Below are 23,759 nucleotides of genomic sequence, written 5' to 3'. Positions count from 1 at the left end.
CTCTCAGCGAGACTAATGAGGGAAGGAGACACAACCATTGTTTTCCTTTTTCAGCCGATTATCTAGTTCTTTTCACCAAAACATTCCAGCCTGCTTCAAACTAGCACACCTTGGCAAGGTTAATGTGGCAAATATTATCAGATCCAGTTTTCACACCTGATTGGGCATTGGTTTTCTGTGGCATAAAACGATGCTGCACTTTAGGAGATGTGTGAGAGGCCACTGCGGTTCTACCATCACACTTATGCAGGTAATGCCTTCAGATACTGCACTTTGCACCTGCTTATGCTAATTGCACACCATTGCACTCCAAAAAAAAAAAAGGGAGGAGGGAAGGGAGAGGAGAGAGAAGGAAAAATTCGAAAGTACTCTGGTTTAGGGAATGAATGTGCTTGGGTTTGTTGTGTTCAGCCTGTTCTGTTTTCCTGGTGGTGAGCAGAGGCCTTGCTCAGGTGGCTGTGCACTGGAATGTGTACTGAGATAGGGTTGTGCTTTGATCACCCTTAATGAACTTAGGAGCTTCACAGGCTTCTAGCAATGCTGTTTGAATGGACAGGCAATTGCAAAGGTAGAGCTATCAGTTCAGCCCTCTGTTATGAGGGGCAGACCTACGCATTGGACAAGATGGGGAGCAGCTGCCTTTGTTAGTAGTGTTTTGGGGTGCTGTGTTTTTCATTCCTTTTGCAGGGGCCCTGCAAATTGGGTGAGAACTGATACCTTCATTTTTAAAAACAAAACAAAAGGGGAGAATTGTGGGAATGCAAAGTGAGGACGAGATGTGAGAACAGAGTGAAGGAGAAGAAGAACCGATGGATGCTGACCTTGGTTCCCACCAGCTGCTGGCTAACTTATCTCAGAAGGGATAACGGACACCTTGTGAATGAGAAAAACAAGGTGTGGTTTATGCTGATGGAGTGGGTTGTCCTTGACTAATTATGCTAATGTGTAGGTGTGTGCCTTGTGGCCCTGAGGGTATTCATTGAGTGCCAAATGATCCAGGCAACCACCAATAGAACAAGGGGACACAGTCTCAAGTTGTGCTGGCGAAAGTCTAGGCTGGATGTTAGGAGGAAGTTCTTCACAGAGAGAGTGATTGGCATTGGAAGGGGCTGCGCAGGGAGGTGGTGGAGGCACCGTCCCTGGAGGTCTTCAAGAAAAGACTGGATAAAGCATTTAGTGCCATGGTCTGGTTGACTGGATAGGGTTGGGGGATAGGTTGGAATGGATGATCTTGGAAGTCTGGTCCAATCTGGTTGATTCTATGACTATGATATTGAATCATCTGGAGTCCAAGCGGCACTGCCTTTGACCACACTGATCCGTGAGGGCTCTGACCATGTTTCCCGTGGGCAAGCAAGCAGCTAATTCTGCAACGTATTTCCACTAACCCTCCTACTGTCTCCTCATAGGTGCAGGGATTCTGAGCAGCTTTCCCTTCTCCCAGCAGTTGCTGCTTTTCTGTGCACCCTGTGCTCTCAGCAGGAATTCTACTGCCCCACCAGTGCCCTTCAGTCATTGCAGTGATCCTGGTGCAGCAGACTCAAAACTTAAACAGTTTTCATCTCAATCTGCAGGCTCAGCAGAGAAGGTTCTTGTAAGGATCTCCCAAATTAAACTGATCTGGAGCCAGGAGATGGTTGAGAAAGGCACTTCAATGTTATTTTTGCTTCTGTGTGCCAAGGGAAAGTTAGAGGATAGGAAAGGAAGAACAGCAGGGGATGCTAAAGCCAGGATTCAGCAATGTCTCACCACTCCTAAAGACTTCCTCCAGTGGGGGAGCTCCATATGTCCCAGTCACTCTCACAGATTCAGTTTCCCAGTCCCACAGGTGGTCACACTTCCTTAGCTGGTTGCCAGTTCCTTGCCCCAGGGCCTTTCTGTGGGTTTCTGCATGCTGCATAGCTCCAAGCTGTGCCTGTATCACTTATTTGTGGGGAGGGGTCTCTCTGCCTGAAGACCCCTGGCCCATCCCATGACATCTGCACAGGCAGTTACAGCTTCCAGTGCAGCAGCTTGAGCACAGAGCCTGTGGGTTTGTGCAGCAGCTCAGCAAGCTCCAGCTTGTGCAGCAGCAGGCCAGGCACACTGCTGAGAGCTGCGGAGCCAAGCAGCAGAGGAGAGGTCCTGCTGGGAGTATTGCTGGGACCTGTGCTGAGCCACAGCAGCCTCTCTTGGGATGGTTTAACTCTTTGCACTCTTACAAGCTCCTGAACACTCCAAGAAATCTCTTCCCACTTCTAGGTGGGTGGGAAGCCTCAGGGAAGCCCCAGATTAGCAGGAATCCATCAGGAACACTGCTGAGGTAGGGAGAAGCCCTTTGGAAGCTGCAGGCCTGCTGGAAAGCAGGAGAGCCCTGTCGTGGAGGGCCCATAGGCCCAAATAGGCTTATAGATGCTTTGCCTGGCCTGGGCAGGTTTTTCTGCCCACACCAGAGGTAAACACATAAACAAGCACAAGGAAACACAGTACACCTGGTGCCATAAAGTCTGGCCTGCCCAGGGCCCAGGGTGTGTAACATGGTTGTGTAAGACACACACACTTGGCTTGTGCCTGCCTAGTGCAAGGCCCATGCTTTTCCCAAGTTAGGGAAAAGCAGGCTTGTGGCTTTTGCCTATTATGGTATGCTTTGGCTAACTGCCAAGATGATTGGTCACTGTGGTGGCCAAAGGGCCATTAATCTCAGCCCACATTTGATAAATAGGGGTAGACAGGTAAGCAAAGTGCTTTTTTGCTTATGCCTGCTTATGCCTGCTTATGCCTGCCTGCCTGCTTCCCTGCCTTCCTGCCTGTTCACCTGCAGTGCATCTACTCTTCTCTACAGAGACAGAATCTCCCATGAGCTCCCAGCCAGCCATGCACACCTGCACACCACTGCTGTGAGTTACCAGCACTAAATCCTGCATTGCCTGCCTGTATCTATGGAGCTCAGTCTCCCGTGCACCCCACTGCACACCTGCTGCCTCATCACTGCCTGGTAAACTCCACTGCTGCGAGTTACCAGGAGCAGACCCTGGATTGTCTGCATGCGATCAGCCTGTGTGGCCAGTGTGAGACTGTGCTGAGACCAGAGAGCATCCTGACTCTGCACCTGAAGGTCCTGCCTAAGAATCCCTGGACTGAGCGTCCAGAAGAAGCCAGGAGATCAAGGTCAGAGATTCCATGTCTGCATCCTTTCCCCTGAAGCCAGAAGGATTTCAGCCTCAAAGTCCACGAGCAGAGTTCCTGAAGATTGGACACTTGTACAGGCTGTGACATAGCCCCAGAGGGTGACTGATAACTAATCAGAATTTGTGAGTAAATGCTTTAATGCCTCTGTAATTCTCTGCTGCCTTCTGCCATAGAGCACACAGAGCTTGGGCCCAGCTGCTGGGCAAGCAGCATACTGGCCCCAGGTGGCATACTGACCGCAGGGAGAGTCCTCTCTCTGTTTATAGTGTGGATGTTTGCTACTTATTAACAAGTGATTCTTTGATGTTATTCCCAGAATGTCTTCCATAACCGAGTAAGAACAGATATTAATATTAAAATTCAGTGATTGGGGTGGTGAGAGCTCAGAGTATTGAAACTAATCAATTCTATATTTTTACAGAATATCTCACACCAATTAATATTTCCTCCCCTTCTGCAACAAGCTCCTCACTGGAAACCTGACAGAACCTTTCCAGGTGCTTCCAAAGACCTCCCTGAGATCCCTCCTACACACTACAAAGATCCCCAAAGTCAATCCCAGAGCCCTCCAGACCCCCAAACACCTAACATCCTGTAATACTCCCCAAAAAAATCCCTCTGAGATGCCCCTGAGACCATCCCCCAGCAAGACACTCTCAAGGCTCTTCTGAGAACATCACTTTGAACCACCTGAACTGGGCACAGGGCTCCAGCCCCATTCCTAGGGAACAAATGCCCCCAACAGTTGGGCACTGTGGGCAGCAATGTCCAAGATAAAAGCAAAAAGACAGGATTTGGGTCACTTTGGGATTTTATTGACACAACTGGGCACTGGACAGAGGAGTGAAAAAGAGGCAATTTTGGTTCAATCTGCTGGAGAGGCTTTCTTGGGGTGGGGGCACATTTACCCCGACTGACCCGGGTGGATCTAGTTGTGCTTCCCCTGAAGCATGGGTTGGTCACCACAGTGGGTACGGCGGTGGTAACTGAGACTGCTGCTTTGAGTGAAGCTCTTGCCGCAGGCAGAGCAGGTGAAGGGCTTCTCACGAGTGTGAACACGATGGTGCTGGGTGAGGGTTGAGCTGTGGGTGAAGCTCTTGCCGCAGGCAGAGCAGGTGAAGGGCTTCTCACCAGTGTGGACACGATGGTGCTGAGTGAGGGTTGAACTGTGGGTGAAGCTCTTGCCGCAGGCAGAGCAGGTGTAGGGTTTCTCACTGCTGTGGATAAGTCTGTGTTGGATGTATCTGTAGCTCGTGGTGAAGCTCTTGCCACACTCTGCACAGGGGAACAGCTTCTCTCTGGTGTGGATGCGGCGGTGGATGGTGAGATCTGAGCTGTGTTTGAAGCTTTTGCCGCAGTCCCTGCAGCTGAAGGACTTCTCAGTGGTGTGGACACTGCAGTGCTGGCTAAGGGCAGACTTCCGAGTGAAACTCTTGCCGCAGGCAGCACAGCTGAAGGGCTTCTCGCCGGTGTGGATTCGGCGGTGGGCAATGAGGTTGGAGTGCCGTGTGAAGCTCTCGCCACAGGCACCACAGCTGAAGGGCTTCTCGCTGGTGTGGGTCCGGTGGTGGTCAATGAGACTGGAGTGCAGTGTGAAGCTCTTGCCACAGGCAGCACAGCTGAAGGGCTTCTCACCAGTGTGGGTTCGATGGTGGTTAACGAGGTGTGAGTGCCGTATGAAGCTCTTGCCACAGTCAGGACAGCTGTAGGGCCTCTTGCCAGTGTGGATTTGGCGATGGGCAATGAGGTTAGAATGCTGTGTGAAGCTCCTGCCACAGTCAGCACAGTTGAAAGGCTTCTCACCGGTGTGGATTCGGCTGTGGACAATGAGGTTGGAGCGCAGTGTGAAGCTCCTGCCACAGTCAGCACAGCTGAAAGGCTTGCCGCCAGTGTGGGTTCGGCGGTGGTCAAAGACGCCAGAGGGCCATGTTAAGCTCTGCCCATACTCAGGGTGCTGAATCAGTTGCTTGAGTGGCACAGAGGGGGATACCATGAACCTGTCCTCTTCCTCCACCTCTTTATCTTGGTCATCTTCATCCTCATCATAGTCATCATTCTCCTCACTGTTATCCTCTGGCTTGACCTCTTTGTCCTCCTCTTTCTTGAGGCTGTACTTTGCTTGCTCTGTCTTATTCTCTGGGTGCTTCTCCTCCCAGTTCTTACCTGGGTCCTTCTGTGAGGCCATGTGGTAGGGGAAGAGGTCACTGCTGTTACCTAGGGAAGATGGAAGCACCTGACCCCAGCAGCCCAAACCCTGACATCCTGTCTTGGTCAATACAGTCTCCTACACCTGCCACATCACAACAACCAACACTCACTTGCCATGATGTGGGGTCAGATCTCTAATCCCTGTGCTGAGATCCCAGGTGCAGGTGCTGGGCAGGGGGGGAGGGAAAGACACCCTGTTCCTTATGGAGGGATCCCAACCCGTTTGCCAGCTCTGTGCTGTTGGCAGGTAGGTTCCTACCCCAGGCTGTGCCCTTTGATCTCTCCTGGTTCAGATAAGAGGCAGCAGTGCTGACCCAGTAAGTCCAAACAACCTCCAAACATCTCCCATCCACACTGCAACTTGCAACCCCATACACAGCCTCCTTCCACACAACTGACCCCACCCTGCCTGGTGGGCCCACAACCTCCCACAGCAGAGGATCACAGTATCACCAAGGATGGAAGAGACCTCACAGACCATCAAGTCCAACCCTTTACCACAGAGCTCAAGGCTAGACCATGGCACCAAGTGCCACGTCCAACCTTGCCGTGAACAGCTCCAGGGACGGCGACTCCACCACCTCCCCGGGCAGCCCATTCCAGTGTCCAATGACTCTCTCAGGGAAGAACTTTCTCCTCACCTCCAGCCTAAATTTCCCCTGGCGCAGCCTGAGGCTGTGTCCTCTCGTTCTGGTGCTGGCCACCTGAGAGAAGAGAGCAACCTCCTCCTGGCCACAACCACCCCTCAGGTAGTTGTAGACAGCAATAAGGTCTCCCCTGAGCCTCCTCTTCTCCAGGCTAACCAATCCCAGCTCCCTCAGCCTCTCCTTGTAGGGCTTGTGCTCAAGGCCTCTCCCCAGTCTCGTTGCCCTTCTCTGGACAAGCTCAAGCATCTCAATGTCCCTCTTAAACTGGGGGGCCCAGAACTGAACACAGCACTCAAGGTGTGGTCTAACCAGTGCAGAGTTCAGGGGCAGAATGACCTCCCTGCTCCTGCTGACCACACCATTCCTGATGCAGGCCAGGATGCCACTGGCTCTCTTGGCCACCTGGGCACACTGCTGGCTCATGTTCAGGCGGGTATCAATCAGCACCCTGTCCTGGAGTCCTGTACCCCTAAATTCCTCTCCTGCCTGGACTTCGGGGGGGAAAGGGGAAAAGCTGCCTGGTTTCCCCCCCCCCCCCACCCGCCTGCCCTGCAGCCGTGAAGGGGGCGACTGCCCCGTGAGTTCCCGCGCTGGAGCCAGGCTGGGATTGGCCGTGCGCTTTCGCGCCTAAGGTGTGGTAACTCTGCCCTTTGTCTAGCGAAGGTTATAAATATTGGAGGTCTTCCCGCCTTTGGGGTTCCCGCTTTGGAGTTTGCCTGTGCCTGGACGTATGTGTCTGCCTGAGCTCACACACTCCCCTGTGCCTGGACTGCAGAGAGACCAAGGATTCGCTTTCCTGTTAGGCACACCTTTGTCTGCCTAACGACCCTTAACGACCCTTAACGACTACTTCAGCCGCTAGAGGAGGAAGACAGACCGCACGAGCCAGCCTGAGTAAGTTATTTGGCTTAGCTTAATTTAGTAAGAAACCGCTATTAATTAATAGCTGAGTCCTTTTCCAACCTCTGACTTCCAAATATAGTCAGATTATTGATGGTATCCTTGTAGATTTAATTCTCATGCAACTCAACCTGTTTATCAAACGAAATTAATCTTTGTATATATAGTTGTGGGGGCGGGTTTTTGGGAAAACAAAAAATATCTATTTTTGATAAATTCTCGACTCGGCCACGTATTACTGCCCTCCGCAACACACCCCCAGATCCCTTTCTGTCTGGCTGCTCTCCAGCCACTCCGACCCCAGCCTGTATCTCTGCATGGGGTTGTTGTGGCCAAAGTGCAGCACCCTGCACTTGGAGCTATTGAATGTCGTCCCATTGGACTCTGCCATCTGTCCAGGTGGTCAAGGTCCCGCTGCAGAGCCCTTCTGCCCTCCAACCCAGCCACATCTGTCCCCAGCTTAGTGTCATCTGCAAACTTGCTGATGACTGACTCCATGCCCTCATCCAGATCATCTATGAAGATGTTAAAGAGGATGGGGCCCAGCACAGATCCCTGAGGGACACCACTAGTGACAGCTGCCAGCTGGATGTGGCACCATTCACCACCACTCTCTGGGTCCGGCCCTCCAGCCAGTTCCTAACCCAGCACAGAGTGTTACCATCCAAGCCATGGGCTGACAGCTTAGCCAGCAGTGTGCTGTGGGGGACAGTGTCAAAGGCCTTGCTGAAGTCCAGACAGACCACATCCACAGGCTCCCCACATCCACCAAGCGGGTCACCTGATCATAGAAGGAGATCAGGTTGGAGAGGCAGGATCTGCCCTTCCTAAACCCATGCTGGCTGGACCTGAGCCCTTGGCCATCCCTCAGGTGTGCTCTTATCACCCCCAAGATAACCTGCTCCATCAGTTTCCCTGGCACTGAGGTCAGGCTGACAGGTCTGTAGTTCCCAGGTTCCTCCATCTGACCCTTCTTGTGGATGGGGACCACGTTGGCCATTTTCCAGTCTCCTGGAACCTCTCCGGTGAGCCAGGACTGCTGGAAAATGATGGAGAGTGGCTTGGCCAGCTCAGCTGCCAGCTCTCTCAGCACCCTGGGATGGATCCCATCTGGTCCCATGGACTTGTGGGTGTCCATGTGGCTCAGCAGGTCCTGAACTAATTCCTCATGAATTTCCAGGGGAACACACCGCTCCCCGACCCCATCCCCCAGTTCAAGAGGCCACTTGCCCTGAACTCCTCCCTCCTTGCTGTTGCAAACTGAGGTGAAGAAGGCATTCAGGACCTCAGCCTTTTCTTCATCATCAGTTACAGTGTTCCCCTCCTGGTCCAGTTGTCGGGGTACGGAGGCTGGCGAGAGGTGAGATCGGGGTACTGACGACTCGAGACAGCAGCTTCCAGGCATCTGTGCATCAGTACATCAGTACCACTTTATTAGGGTAGTGCAGTGTCTTATATAGTGTCTCCGAGGAGGTGTTTCCAGCCAGCCTGGGGCTGGCAGAAGTGGACAGTACAGATTGGCCCCAAGTTATGTGCAAGGCAGAGATAGGTTACCTGTGGTAAAGAACCTGTGAGTACCACCCAGGGGGGCTGGCCAGGGTCAGCCCCCCTTGGGGCTGCGTCCGCCCTGGGGACCTGACAGCTGTGCCTGGGTTGCTCATGGTTGCCAGCTTAGGCCCCTGGGAATCGGTAAGACCCAAGGACACTTCCCATCACAGGGCCTGATGTTTACAGTCCATACCTCGTTGCAGGAGAAAGCTTCCCACATCCAGTAAGCAGTGGAGGCTCTTCTTGCCCTTCCTTTTAGTGTTGCTAAATTCATAAAAGTGCTTTTTATTATCTTTCACGGAAGTGGCAGCCTAAGTTCTAGCTGGGCCTTAGCCTCTCTAATTTTTCTCCTACATAATCTGGCTATCTCCTTAAACACGTCAGGAGAAGCCTTCCCCTCCTTCCAAAGGTGATACACCCTCTTTTTTTCCCCCAATTCCTTCAGGAGCTGTTTGCTCATCCAGACTGGTTGCCTTCCCTGCCGGCTCATCTTTGGGCACATGGGAACTGCCAGCTCCTGTGCCTTCAAGAGCTCCTGTTTAAAGTAGGTCCAACCATCCTGGACCCCCTTGTTTTTAAGGACTGCTGCCCAGGGGACTTTGGAAATAAGTTTCTTGAACAAACTGAAGTTTGCCCTCCGAAAGTCCAAGGTGTAGGTTTTGTTGTAGTGCCTCCCTACCTCCCTGCATATTGAAAACTCCACTAACTCGTGATCACTACACCCCAGGCAGCCTCCCACTGTCACATCTCCTACCAGCCCTTCTCTGTTGGAGAGCAGCAGGTCAAGCTGAGCTTGACCCCTTGTAGGCTCACTTAACAGCTGGGACATGAAGCTGTCCTCCATGCACTCTAGAAACCTCCTGGACTGCCTCCTCTCTGCTGAATTAAGTTCCCAGCAGATATCTGGCAGGTTAAAGTGTCACAGTATCACAGAGTATCACAGTATCATCAGGGTTGCAAGAGACCTCACAGATCAAGTCCAACCCTTCACCACAGAGCTCAAGGCTAGACCATGGCACCAAGTGCCACGTCCAACCTTGCCTTGAAGTGCCCCAAGGACGACGACTCCACCACATCCCCGGGCAGCCCATTCCAGTGTCCAATGACCCTCTCAGTGAAGAACTTTCTCCTCACCTCAAGCCTAAAACTCCCCTGGCGCAGCTTGAGGCTGTGTCCTCTCATTCCACAAGGACAAGATCTGAAGATCTTGAGACAGCCTCCAACTGATTGTCCCCTGGGCAGCAGTCCTTGAGAACAAAAGGGTCCAGGATGGTTGGACCTACTTTAAACAGGAGCTCTTGAAGGCACAGGAGCTGGCAGTTCCCATGTGCCGAAAGATGAGCCGGCAGGGAAGGCGACCAGTCTGGATGAGCAAACAGCTCCTGAAGGAATTGGGGGAAAAAAAGAGGGTGTATCACCTTTGGAAGGAGGGGAAGGCTTCTCCTGACGTGTTTAAGGAGATAGCCAGATTATGTAGGAGAAAAATTAGAGAGGCTAAGGCCCAGCTAGAACTTAGGCTGCCACTTCCGTGAAAGATAATAAAAAGCACTTTTATGAATTTAGCAACACTAAAAGGAAGGGCAAGAAGAGCCTCCACTGCTTACTGGATGTGGGAAGCTTTCTCCTGCAACGAGGTATGGACTGTAAACATCAGGCCCTGTGATGGGAAGTGTCCTTGGGTCTTACCGATTCCCAGGGGCCTAAGCTGGCAACCATGAGCAACCCAGGCACAGCTGTCAGGTCCCCAGGGCGGACGCAGCCCCAAGGGGGTCTGACCCTGGCCAGCCCCCCTGGGTGGTACTCACAGGTTCTTTACCACAGGTAACCTATCTCTGCCTTGCACATAACTTGGGGCCAATCTGTACTGTCCACTTCTGCCAGCCCCAGGCTGGCTGGAAACACCTCCTCGGAGACACTATATAAGACACTGCACTACCCTAATAAAGTGGTACTGATGTACTGATGCACAGATGCCTGGAAGCTGCTGTCTCGAGTCGTCAGTACCCCGATCTCACCTCTCGCCAGCCTCCGTACCCCGACAACTGGACCAGGAGGGGAACACTGTAACTGATGATGAAGAAAAGGCTGAGGTCCTGAATGCCTTCTTCACCTCAGTTTGCAACAAAGGAGGGAGGAGTTCAGGGCAAGTGGCCTCTTGAACTGGGGGATGGGGTCAGGGAGCATTGTGTTCCCCTGGAAATTCATGAAGAATTAGTTCAGGACCTGCTGAGCCACCTGGACACCCACAAGTCCATGGGACCAGATGGGATCCATCCCAGGGTACTGAGAGAGCTGGCAGCTGAGCTGGCCAAGCTGCTCTCCATCATTTTCCAGCAGTCCTGGCTGACCAGAGAGGTTCCAGGAGACTGGAAAATGGCCAACGTGGTCCCCATCCACAAGAAGGGTCGGATGGAGGAACCTGGGAACTACAGACCTGTCAGCCTGACCTCAGTGCCAGGGAAACTGATGGAGCAGGTTAGCTTGGGGGTGATAAGAGCGCACCTAAGGGATGGCAAAGGGCTCAGGTCCAGCCAGCATGGGTTTAGGAAGGGCAGATCCTGCCTCTCCAACCTGATCTCCTTCTATGATCAGGTGACCCGCTTGGTGGATGTGGGGAGGCCTGTGGATGTGGTCTGTCTGGACTTCAGCAAGGCCTTTGACACTGTCCCCCACAGCAAACTGCTGGCTAAGCTGTCAGCCCACGGCTTGGATGGCAACACTCTGTGCTGGGTTAGGAACTGGCTGGAGGGCTGGACCCAGAGAGTGGTGGTGAATGGTGCCACATCCAGCTGGCAGCTGTCACTAGTGGTGTCCCTTAGGGATCAGTGCTGGGCCCCATCCTCTTTAACATCTTCATAGATGATCTGGATGAGGGCATGGAATCAGTCATCAGCAAGTTTGCAGATGACACTAAGCTGGGGACAGATGTGGCTGGGTTGGAGGGCAGAAGGGCTCTGCAGCAGGACCTTGACCGCCTGCACAGATGGGCAGAGCCCAAGGGGATGGCGTTCAATAGCTCCAAGTGCAGGGTGCTGCACTTTGGCCACAACAACCCCATGCAGAGATACAGGCTGGGGTGGGAGTGGCTGGAGAGCAGCCAGACAGAAAGGGATCTGGGGGTGCTGATTGATACCCGCCTGAACATGAGCCAGCAGTGTGCCCAGGTGGCCAAGAGAGCCGGTGGCATCCTGGCCTGCATCAGGAATGGTGTGGTCAGCAGGAGCAGGGAGGTCATTCTGCCCCTGTACTCTGCACTGGTTAGACCACATCTTGAGTACTGTGTTCAGTTCTGGGCCGCCCAGTTTAGGAAGGGACATTGAGATGCTTGAGCGTGTCCAGAGAAGGGTGATGAGACTGGGGAGAGGCCTTGAGCACAGCCCTACGAGGAGAGGCTGAGGGAGCTGGGATTGGTTAGCCTGGAGGAGGCTCAGGGGAGACCTTATTGCTGTCTACAGCTACCTGAAGGGTGGTTGTGGCCAGGAGAAGGTTGCTCTCTTCTCTCAGGTGGCCAGCACCAGAACAAGAGGACACAGCCTCAGGCCGCGCCAGGGGAAATTTAGGCTGGAGGTGAGGAGAAAGTTCTTCCCTGAGAGAGTCATTGGACACTGGAATGGGCTGCCCGGGGAGGTGGTGGAGTCGCCGTCCCTGGAGCTGTTCAAGGCAGGATTGGACGTGGCACTTGGTGCCATGGTCTGGCCTTGAGGTCTGTGGTAAAGGGTTGGACTTGATGATCTGTGAGGTCTCTTCCAACCCTCATGATACTGTGAGACTGTGATATCTCATCTGTTTCCTCATCCTGGTTGGGTGGTCTATAACAGACTCCAACCAGGATGTCAGATTTGTTAGTCCTCCCTCTGATTTTAACCCACAGGCTCTCAACCCCTTCGTCCCTCACCTCAAGCTCAGTGGCAAGGAGTGACTCCGTAATATACAGAGCCACCCCTCCTCCTCTTCTCCCTTGCCTATCTCTCCTGAAGAGGTTATATCCCCCCAGTATAGCAGCCCAGTCATGCCTGTCATCCCACCAAGTGTCTGAAATGGCAACTGTCTCATAGTCACCCTGATGGACCAGGACTTGCAGTTCCTCCTGCTTGTTACCCAAGCTGCGTGCATTGGTGTAGATGCACTTCAGCTGGGCTCTGGGTTCCTCAATTGTCCCTAGTTTCCTTCCCACTCTCTCCTTCTCACAGAGAGTAATTGCCTCACCCACCCCCTTCAGACCTAGTTTAAAGCCCACCTAATGAGCCCTGACAACTCCAGTGCCAGGACTCTCCTGCCCCTCCTAGACAACTGCACCCCATCATGATCAAGCAGGTCTGGATCAGTAAAAGTTCCCCCGTGGTCAAAGAACCCAAAGTGCTGCCACTGGCACCATCCCTTGAGCCAGTTGTTGATGGCATAGGTTCTGCTGTTCCTCTCTGTGAACTCCCTTGCCACAGAGGGAACTGAGCAGAACACCACCTGTGCTCCTGCCCCATCGATCAATTTCCCCAGGGCCCTAAATTCCTTTGTAATTGCCCTGGTGCCCTTCTTCTCGATCTCATCCCAGCCAGCCTGTATTACCAGCAAAGGGTAATAATCAGAGGGCTGAATTAGGTTTGGGAGTCTCCTGGTGATGTCCCTAACCTGGGCACCAGGAAGGGAGCAGACCTCCCTGTGGGCTGGGTTGGGACGACAAATGGGTCCCTCTGTCCCCCTCAAGACTGAGTCCTCAATAACTATGACCCTTCTCTTTTTCTTGTTTTTTGTGGAGCTGATCATTATAGTTGGTGGCGACTGCTCCACCCTAGGCACCACCCCAGATGGCTGCTCCTCAGCCCTCTCATCCCCACTGCCCTCTGCATGCAGGGCCTCATACTTGTTGTGCAAGGGCAGAGGAAGAGGAGGAGAGGGCCGGGGTGGATTTCCCTTACTACCCCTGACAGGGATCTGTACCCATCCCTCACTGTTTCCAGGGGCAGTTCCCTTATCGGGGCGATCTGCAGAGCCTGCTCCCACAGATCCAGCTCCCTTTCTTTCTCCCTTATCGACCTGAGCCTGGATACTTCATCCTTCAGCTCAGCCACCTCATCTTTCAATTCTGCCACCAAGGTGAGAAGGAAGTTCACCTGCTCACACCTGGTGCAATTGTTCTCCCCTTCCCCTTCTACAGCGAGTGAGAGGCTCCAGCACTCCCTGCAGCCAGTAGCCTGGACTCCTGTGTGTTCCTGGGTCGAGTCTGTCTGCGTGCACAGGCTTTTCCTGCCCTTCGTAGTGCGAGTGACAGGCACAGTGCACAGTGACACTGACAGGCACAGTGCACAGTGACACTGACAGGCAGAGACAGGAAGAGGAAAGGAAACAAAACAAAAGCAGCCCCCAGCCGCAGGAGGCTCTGCAGCCACACTGGCGGCGTGCATGGCACCCGGGGGGGATTTAAACCTCCCGCAGCTGACGTCACGAGCCCCCATCACAGCCCCGCTCAATCCCGTGAGACAAAGCCCTGCCGTGCCCCTGCCTACCTGAAGGTCCCCTGGAACCGCGGAGCAGCAGAACAGAGCAGAAAGTCCGAGCTCAGCAGCAGTGCCCACAGTGCTCTCTCGATCGGCTCTGCAGCCAAAATGGATGTCCCTCAGAGCCCCAGTGGCAGTGAAATGTGATGGGCAGGAGCGTCTGCAGGGGGTTGGGATGTACCACATGGATCAAGAACAGGCTGGGGTCTTGCCATTGTCCTCTAGTCTGGGTTCTCTACCTGCTGGGCTCTTCCAAGGGACAGTTCTGCTCCTCCCCAGCACAGAGGGACAGGGTTGATAGAGGACACAGCCCCTGCCAGAGAGAAGCAAAGGGCTCAGAGGAGAGGACTGACCTGCAAGGGATGGCTCAGCACTGCCCAGGACCATGTAGCAGAGCTGGATCTTGGTGCAAGCAGCTCCCAAGCTCAGCACCATGGGCACAGCAGCAAGGCAGGACTGATGAAGATAGGAGGGCTGAAGAAGTGCAGACTCAGCTCCTTACTCAGCACACAACCCCCAGCAGACAACTCCAAGGCAGCATCACAGGAGAGCTGCCTCCAGTCAGCCTCATGCAGGCCTTGGCTGTAGACTCCTCCCACTGCCTGCCCAGGACTCTGCTGTCTGCAGCTGCATTTGCCAGGAGCTGTTGCTCTAGACCCAGGTCTCCTCCCTGGCCTGCTCACACACCCCCACCCACTGTGCCAGTTTGAGCCTAGCTAGAATGTTTTGGTGAGAAGAATTAGCTTTCAGGCTGTGAAAAGGAAGCAATGGTGATGTCTGCTGCACTCATAGTCATGCTGAGATGGATAAGAACAAGAACATAAATACAGATAACAGAGTCACTCTCTGGGCTTTGGGCTGAACTTCTCTCCCTAAGCTAACCTGCTGTGTGACTAATCCATCTGCTTCCTAACCCCCCTGGCCAACCCTCCAAGCTACCTTGAGCATAAGGCAAAGTCTTGGGTAAGGTAGAGGGGTGGAAGGTGGGAGGGTGGTTGGGAGCCCCTCCTGGGGACTCAGGTTTCTGGGAGGGCTGCTGTATTCCTGCATTACTTTTTACCCTGTATGTTTCTGTACATAACTGCACACACTGTAACTCTCTGCTTGGACACTGTGCTGAGCTGTAGGTGTAAGCTTCATGCAATTTCCAGAGCCACTGAGTCTAGCCTGGGTGATTTTTCCAAGTGCAAGGGGGTGGGTAACACCCAAACCATCACATCCTTGTTCTGCTGCTTCAACGTGGTGCAAGTTAAATTTGATTGGTTGTTAATTAACTCTGGGGGTCAGAATGAAGCTGTTTTGCTTAGTGTGGGCTGCTGTGTGGCCAGTTTGGGCTTTTTCTTTTACTGATGGCTGACAGCCCAAATTGGATACCTTTTGCCAAGGGTGGAGGGCAGGGAACACCCACACCATCACACCCCCTCTGTGCTCAGCAGTGCCCTGCAGGCAACTCCTGCCAGCAGGGCCAGCTCTCTGCTGGCCACTCCTCAACAGAAGGTCAGAGAAGCACCGAGGACACACAGGAAGGGAGGCTCCTGCTCTCTGGAGATACAGGAAAGAGGATAGGGACTTGTCAGCTTCTTGCAAAACCTCTTCAGCCCTCGCTCTGATGGTGGAGGAGTCTCTGACTCCTGGCCAAACCTGACACCTCCAGCACTATTCACAGGCACCCTAAAAAGCCTCATTCCAGAGGGTTTTGTTTCCTTCTCTCCCTGCCCATTTCCAGCAGCTTTCTCTTAGCAGTTCTCCTGGAGCTGCCATTCTACAGTCCCAAGAGAAAATGAGGTTTGCTGTGAGGGCACAGTGCCCATGCTCTGTTGGCAAGCTCCCACCTGGCACATGCAGAGGTGTAGGACAATTCACTGCGTTCATCTCCTGAAATGCTGCCAGATTCTGGCATTTCCTGCATATACATTTTTCAGCTGGGCCTTGATCCTGTGCCCTTTCTGGGGCAACAAGGCCTAATTCCTGCCTATTCCCAGACCCTTCCCTCATTCCAAGCTCGTCCTTGTCTCTGATGTCCCTGTTGTTCCATGGCCCTGTGTCCCCCACCTCTGCTGAGGTTAGAAGGGTGGAGTGGAAAATGTTGTGGCTGAGGATGCATCTAAAGAACTGGGCTGGAACCAGGACCTCAGAAATGGAAGGTCCTGAGACTAAAGGCCAAGAGGAGCTGGAGGGCTGAAAGAAGCAGCAACAAGCCAAGGGGGAAGGGTTACAGATCACGGGTGAGGAGGGACCCTGCAGCCTCCTTAGGCAGGAACTGATGAAGGGAAAGAGAGGGATTGAGTGCTCAGGTGATTCCTGGCATGAAGTATGAGGTGGGGACTGTGGGTAAGACCCTCAAGGGCCTGCTTGGGCAGTGGTGGATATCAGGAGGTGTCAGGGGACTGTCCTGACCCAGGCAGGGCTTGGCTCTTTGTGCTTCTGGGCCCAGTTGCTGCCTCCACCCTTGTAGGTAAGAACCAGTCAGAGTTACACAGCTGCTGAACTAAGCCCTCCCACCCCCTAAAGCCTTCACCCTCCATCTCTCCATCCATTGCTCCATCTGCACTCACTTTCTGCCCTCTCAGAGTCCCCAGGGCCCCACCAAAGTCCCAGGCTGATCTACACACCCAGCATGGCCCAACAGAAGGCCCTGGAGGAGAGCATGGAGGAGAGTATCCTGGAGAACAAGTTGGAGGAGCTCAAGTGGGCAAGCTGCAGGAGTGGCCCAGGGGAACCTCCTGAGGTTCAACAAGAGCAAGTGCAGGCTCTTGCACCTGGGCTGGAACAAGCCTCACAATCAGCACAGCCTCGGGGAGAAGCTGACAGAAAGCAGGCCTGAGAAAAAGGACTTGGGGGTGCTGGGGGACAAGGAGCAGGACATGAGCAGGCAGTGTGAGCCTGCAGCACACAAGCCCAATGGCAGCCTGGGCTGCACCAACAGCAGATGGAGAGAGCAGATTCTGCCACTGTGCTCTGCTGAGACCTCACCTGCAGTGCTGCATCCAGCTCTGGAGCCCTCAACACAGCAAGGACATGGACCTGATGGAGAGAGTCCAGAGGGGGCCATGAGAATGATCAGGGGGCTGGAACAACTCAGCTATGAGGACAGGCTGAGGGGGCTGGGGGTGTTCAGCTTGGAGAAGAGAAGGATACAGGCAGACCTAACAGTGACTTTCAAGTGCCTGAAGGGAGCTACAAGAAAGTTGCAGAGAGACTGCTCCCAAAGGCCTGCAGGGACAGGATGAGGGCAATGGCTGCAAACCAGAGCAGAGCAGATTGAGATTGGAGGTGAGGAACAAGTTCTGCACCAGGATGCTGCTGGAACACTGCAACAGGTTGCCAAGGGAGCTGATGTCCCATCCCTGGACATATTCAAGGTGAGGCTCAACAGAGCCCTGGGCAGCCTGATGTAGTGCAGGATGTCCCTGCTGAGTGCAGGGGCTTGGACTGGAGGAGCTTTGGAGGTCCCTTCCAATCCAAACCATGATTCTAAATGCAGCCTCAAGGGAGAGGAAGAGGAGGAAACAGATGAGGTGGAGGAGGACAAGGAAGAGGCCAAGGCGGAGGAGAACAAGAAGAATGCTTAAAAAGGTCTAAAACTGCCTGGAGCAAAAAAAAGCAGAATCCCTTCCAAGCTGACCAGAAACTCTGAGACATTCTTGGGCAGCTCCAAGAAGCTCTTAGCAGGGAACTCTGCAGTGACTTTCTAGGCTCAGTGATGTCTTTGGCACTCTGCAGAAAGGCTTCAAAAGGTCTGCAGCTGCCCCTCAAATGCCCAGCACAGCTCTGTGCCCACAGAATGCCAGGCTGGAAGGGACCCCAAGGGCCATCTGCTCCAACCTTTCCAGGTGGACAGTGCAGTTGCCATGAGCTGGCCCAACCCCTGCCAAGATGAGTCTTAAAGCTGCCCAGGGTAGGGGAATTTTGGCTGCAGAGCCAATTGAGATCGCAGTGAGCACTGCTCTGCTCAGGCTCAGAGCCTTCTCAATGTCTGCTCTGGGTTTGCTATTTCACAAGTCAGGAGGACCTCCAGGCAGGCAGGGGGTCGGCAGGGCTGATCTCTCAAGGGATTGAGCGGGGCTGTGACGCGGGGTCATGACATCAGCCACGGGAGGTTTAAAGGGAGCAGGATCTGTGGGAGCAGGCTCTGCAGGTCCCCCCTGCTAAGGGAACTGCTCCTGGAAACAGGAAGGGATGGGTACAGATCCCTGTAGAGGCAGCAGGGGAAATCCACCCCGGCCCTCTCCTCCTCTTCCTCTGCCCTTGCACAACAAGTATGAGGCCCTGCATGCAGAGGGCAGTGGGGATGAGAGGGCTGAGGAGCAGCCATCTGGGGTGGTGCCTAGGGTGGAGCAGTCCCCACCAACTATAATGATCAGCTCCACAAAAACAAAATAAAAGAGAAGGGTCATAGCTGTTGGGGACTCTGTCTTGAGGGGGACAGAGGGACCCATTTGTTGTCCCAACCCAGCCCACAGGGAGGTCTGCTCCCTTCCTGGTGCCCAGGTTAGGGACATCACCAGGAGACTCCCAAACCTAATTCAGCCCTCTGATTATTACCCTTTGCTGGTAATACAGGCTGGCAGGGATGAGATCGAGAAGAAGGGCACCAGGGCAATTACAAAGGAATTTAGGGCCCTGGGGAAATTGATAGATGGGGCAGGAGCACAGGTGGTGTTCTGCTCAGTTCCCTCTGTGGCAAGGGAGTTCACAGAGAGGAACAGCAGAACCCATGCCATCAACAACTGGCAAGTCAGTCATCAGCAAGTTTGCAGATGACACTAAGCTGGGGGCAGATGTGGCTGGGTTGGAGGGCAGAAGGGCTCTGCAGCAGGACCTTGACCGCCTGCACAGATGGGCAGAGCCCAAGGGGATGGCGTTCAACACCTCCAAGTGCAGGGTGCTGCACTTTGGCCACAACAACCCCATGCAGAGATACAGGCTGGGGTGGGAGTGGCTGGAGAGCAGCCAGACAGAAATGGATTTGGGGGTGCTGATTGATACCCACCTGAACATGAGCCAGCAGTGTGCCCAGGTGGCCAAGAGAGCCAGTGGCATCCTGGCCTGCATTAAGAATGGTGTGGTCAGCAGGAGCAGGGAGGTCATTCTGCCCCTGTACTCTGCACTGGTTAGACCACACCTTGAGTGCTGTGTTCAGTTCTGGGCCGCCCAGTTTAGGAGGGACATTGAGATGCTTCAGTGTGTCCAGAGAAGGGCAACGAGGCTGGGGAGAGGCCTTGAGCACAAGCCCTACAAGGAGAGGCTGAGGGAGCTGGGATTGGTTAGCCTGGAGAAGAGGAGGCTCAGGGGTGACCTTATTGCTGTCTACAACTACCTGAGGGGAGGTTGTGGCCAGGAGGAGGTTGCTCTCTTCTCTCAGGTGGCCAGCACCAGAACGAGAGGGGACAGCCTCAAGCTACGCCAGGGGAAATTTAGGCTGGAGGTGAGGAGAAAGTTCTTCACTGAGAGAGTCATTGGACACTGGAATGGGCTGCCCGGGGAGGTGGTGGAGTCGCCGTCCCTGGAGCTGTTCAAGGCAAGACTGGACGTGGCACTTGGTGCCATGGTCTGGCCTTGAGCTCTGTGGTAAAGGGTTGGACTTGATGATCTGTGAGGTCTCTTCCAACCTTGGTGATACTGGGATAATCCACCACTGCCCTTGGGAGCAGATTCCAGCACCTGACTAAAAGGGAGAAACTTTTCCTTCTGGAGTGCAGGGCTCCAGTCCAGCTCAGTTCCTGCAGCAGCTACTTCCGAGCTGCCTTTTGAGCATCAGAAACTCTGAGGCACAGCTGCAGGTCAAAGCAACTCTCCTGCAACTTCCAATTTGATGACACCTCAAATCCAAAATTCAAGGCAGGGGCCAAGCTCCAACTCAGCCCCCAGCTCCAACCCAGGTTTCACTGCACTGAAGTTCTGCTCAGTGTCCAGATCCAAGCATTTAAAGAATGGTTTGGGCTGGAAGGGACCCCAAAGCTCAGCCAGCCCCAACCCCCTGCCATGGACAGGGACAACTTCTACCAGACCAGGCTGCTCAAGGCTGCATTCAACCTGGCCCTCAACACCTCCAGGGGTGGGGACTACAGCACCTCCCTGGGCAGCCTGTTCCAGGCCCTGACCACTCTTAGAGCAAAGTTCTTCCTCATCTCCAACCTGACCCTCCCCTGGCACAGTTCCAGGTCACTTCCTCTCCTTCCATCACCTGACACTGGGGAGAAGACACCAACTTCATCTCAAGAGGGCAACGAGGTCTCCCCTCAGCCTCCTCTTCTCCACACTGAACTCCCTCATTTACCTCAGCTGCTCCTCCCCAGTCCTGTTCTCTAGACCCTTCCTCAGCTTTCTTGCCCTTCTCTCAACCTACTCCAGGCCCTCAATGACCTTCTTGGAGTGAGTGCCCCAAAACTCACCCCAGTATTCATGGTGTGGCCTCACCATGGCCCAGTACAGGGGGACAGGCCCTGCCCTGGCCCTGCTGGCCACACCACTGCTGAGCCTTGCACACCACTGCAATTGCTGCAGTCACTCTCAGCAATGATTTCCTTCCTTTGCCAGCTCAGCAGGCAGCAAAGAGCACAGCTGCAATATCTTTGTGTTGCTCTGAAGCTCCTCCAAGGAAACTGCAGGAGCTCTTCCCACCAAAACCACTTAGGACAGGCTGTCCCCACTGAAATCAAACATTGCACTGAAACCAAAAGCAATTCCTCAGCCAGAAGCAGACACTGAACATCTCATCCTGCTCTGAATGTTCCTCTGCTCTTCTTCCACAAAGCATTTCTCCATCTCCACAGCAACAGCAGCAGGGCAGAGTGCTCCTGACCACCTTCCTGACAGCAGAGGGGACAAAAGCTCTGCACAGCTGTGAGCCTGCAGGCAAAGAGCAAAGGCTCCACCTGACCTCACTCTCTTTGTGGGCAGGAAACCTTGAGAGGAACCGAAAATTAATCTGGAAGCTGTGAGGAAATCTTTCTGCCTAAGGAGATGGAGCCTAAGAACTCCCAGACAGCCTCTGCACATGGCTGCCTCCTGCCTGCTGCAGCAGGGAAATGCACTCAGGCTCAGCTTTAACAGGGTGTTGGGGGTTTGGCTGGGGCCCTTCTTGCTGCTCTACAGGAACTGCACCAGAAAACACTGTGTGCTCCCTGAGCTGCAAGCACATCAAATCCCAACACACAAATGCCTCCACACACACCAGTGTAAATCCCCAGCTGGGCTCAGGCTGACATGGACAAAGAGCCTACTGCAGCCAGGGGAACATTCCTCCTGCCCACAGCTGCCATCTCAATTCAGAGCTTCCTGCCAGAAACCAGTCCAGCTTTAGCTGACACCCTCCCTGCAGGGGTCCAAGGCCAGGCCAGATGATGCCTCAAGCATCTGGTCCAGTGGAAGGTTTCTCTGCCCACAACTAGAGGATCCCTGAGGTCTATGATTCCAGGATCAAACACAGGACACACAACACCCACAAAAACAGGCCTCAGATGGACAAGGATTTGGCAGGTCCCTCTGGACAGCCCCAGCCCAGCACTGATGCACACCACCAGAGCAGACTCCAAGGACAAAGCTCTGTCCAGCACCAGTGGGTACATTAGAGCAGAAGGGAGCATCTCAGACCCCTGAGCACCTTTCAGCAGCTCTCTCTTGTCCCAGTGATCAGAACCATCCCTCCTGCCTGCACTAAACTGCCCTCAGCTCCCAGCTGCACACAGGGAGACTCAGAAGAGAGCTTCTCAGCACTGGAAAGCTCAGCACAAAGCCACTGCAGCAGAGCCAGCAGAGGCAGTGCAGACAGCATTTGACTTCTCAGCTGTGGAGAAAACCTCAGCCTGGTTAGAAAGCACTCCAGGAGCTCTGCCTGCACACCACAGGCAGTCTGGAGCACACCAGCAACTTTCTCAGGCTGGCACACACAGGTGAAACAAAGCCCAGCACAGGGCTCTGGTTCTTATTCACCACCAGCACCTCTCCTACAAAGACAGGCTGAGAGAGCTGGGGGCACTCAGACTGCAGAAAAGAAGGCTCCAGAGAGACCTCAACATCTGAAGGGGACCTATAGGCAGGCTGAGCAGGGACTGTGCAGAAGGGCCTGTGGGGACAGGACATGGGGCAGTTGTCATGGGTGAGAGCCGACAGGGATTAAACTCAAATCAAACTGGAGAGAAAATACAGTCTCCCCCATCCCCAAAAAACTAAATCTACACTCCCCAGTGCTCCAATCCTCCCCCCCAACACCTCTGCCATCCAAGAGGCCTACTGCTTGCATGTTCCCAATAAACTGTCTCCCTCCACACACTCAGGGCAGGAGGAGGAGGAAAGGAGAAGGAACTGACCTTGTTGTAAGTCTGTAAAGAGAAAGCAGAATTATAGGATTGAATAACAATCTTCTCGTCCCCAGAATTTTCTCTTAACCCTATACCCTCAGCCTGGGACAGCAGTGGTTTCAAACTGGAGCAGGGCAGAGTTAGGTTGAACATCAGGAGGAAGTTCTGCACAAGGAGGCTGCTGAGACTCTGGAACAGGCTGCCCAGGGACATGCTGAAGGCTCCATCCCTGCAGACACTCCAGATCACAGCTGATGTGCTCCTGGGCAGCCTGCTTTAGCTGCAGCTGGCCCTGCTCACTGCCACAGGGTCCTTCCAACACAATGCCACCTGGGCAAGTCTTGCACCTGAGACAAGCTGAAGAATCAAGCCCTGCAAGAGCCTGCCCCGGGCACTGCTGGACTCCCTCACCCTGCAGCTGCTCAAGAGCTCTGCAGCTGTGATGCTGAGGGTCATGGCTATGATGGTTTGGGTGTTCCCTGCCCCCCCATGCTTTAGAAACCACCCAGACTAGACTCAGCCATCTCTGGAAATATGAATGAAGCTTTTATTTACAGCTGGCACAATGTACAAGCAGAGATTTACAGTAGATACAGTTATAGACAGAAATAGACAAGGGAAAAGGTAACACAGAAACACAACACCCCTCCCAGAAACCTGAGTCCCCAGGAGGGGCTCTCAACCACCCTTTCACCTTCCCCCTGCCCCTCTGAGCCTTACCCCAGTCCCAAGGAAGAATGGAGGTTCGGCCAGAGGGGTTAGGAAGCAAAGTGGATTAGCCCAAAATGGAGGGTGAGGTCAGAGATGCAGCTCAGCCACCAGCCCCAGTGAGAGTGATGCTGAGTGAGTTATCTATGTTTTATGTTTTTACACATCTCAGCAAGCCCATGAGGGCAGCAGACATCACTACTGTTCTCCTTTCACAGCCTGTGATCTGGTTCTTCTCACCCAAACATTCCAGCCTGCTTCAGACTAGCACAATGGCTCAGTGCTCACCTGGCAGTGCTGAACCCAGCAGCTGCACTGACCTTAAAGGCTTTGTCCAACTCAAACTATTCTCTGATTCTATCAACTCCAACAGCAGCAGCAAGCTGGACAACCCTGATGCTTCACACAGCAAAAAACTCAATCCTAGAGCTGCAGTCCAAGGCAGCTGACAGCTTTTATTGCTATGGATTCCTGTTCCATCAGTTGGAGAGAAGCTAAACCCTTTCAGCTCTCCATTTCTGTGTGGAAGACCAGAGAGAGGCTCCACAACCCCTCTCAAAGCAGCTGAAGAGAAACTCTCCACAGCAGGCTGGAAAGGATTGGCAGTGCAAAGGGAACTGTTATGAATGACTACACAGAATACTACAACAGCAGCTGAGATACACAAGGCCATGGTCTGCCTTGACTACCATTCCCCAAAAGACCTCCTCAGGCCAAAGTTTTCCATCCATAGGCCACGTCAGCCACAGTTCTCCAAACACCTCCTCACACCAAAGCTTTCCATC

The 23,759-nt window shown here is 53.7% G+C and overlaps 1 protein-coding gene across 4 annotated transcripts in view; it reads right to left on the bottom strand.

Annotated features, from left to right (window-relative positions):
• Window positions 1–3,961: 3,961 nt before the first annotated feature.
• Window positions 3,962–23,759, bottom strand: part of LOC135174134 (gastrula zinc finger protein XlCGF17.1-like) — an 872,006-nt gene continuing 852,208 nt past the window's right edge. For 3 of the 4 annotated variants that reach the window (XM_064141374.1, XM_064141373.1, XM_064141372.1), the window contains one exon: window positions 3,962–5,382. In XM_064141374.1, the coding sequence (XP_063997444.1) occupies window positions 4,097–5,353 (1,257 nt within the window). In that variant the 5' untranslated portion in view covers window positions 5,354–5,382 and the 3' untranslated portion in view covers window positions 3,962–4,096. The remainder of the gene's footprint in view (window positions 5,383–23,759) is intronic. The other variant, XM_064141375.1, reaches the window with a different exon arrangement.

Source organism: Pogoniulus pusillus, unplaced genomic scaffold, assembly GCF_015220805.1.
Source record: "Pogoniulus pusillus isolate bPogPus1 unplaced genomic scaffold, bPogPus1.pri scaffold_47_arrow_ctg1, whole genome shotgun sequence".
Taxonomy (NCBI): Eukaryota; Metazoa; Chordata; class Aves; order Piciformes; family Lybiidae; genus Pogoniulus; species Pogoniulus pusillus.
This window is presented reverse-complemented; position numbering and strand designations above follow the sequence as displayed.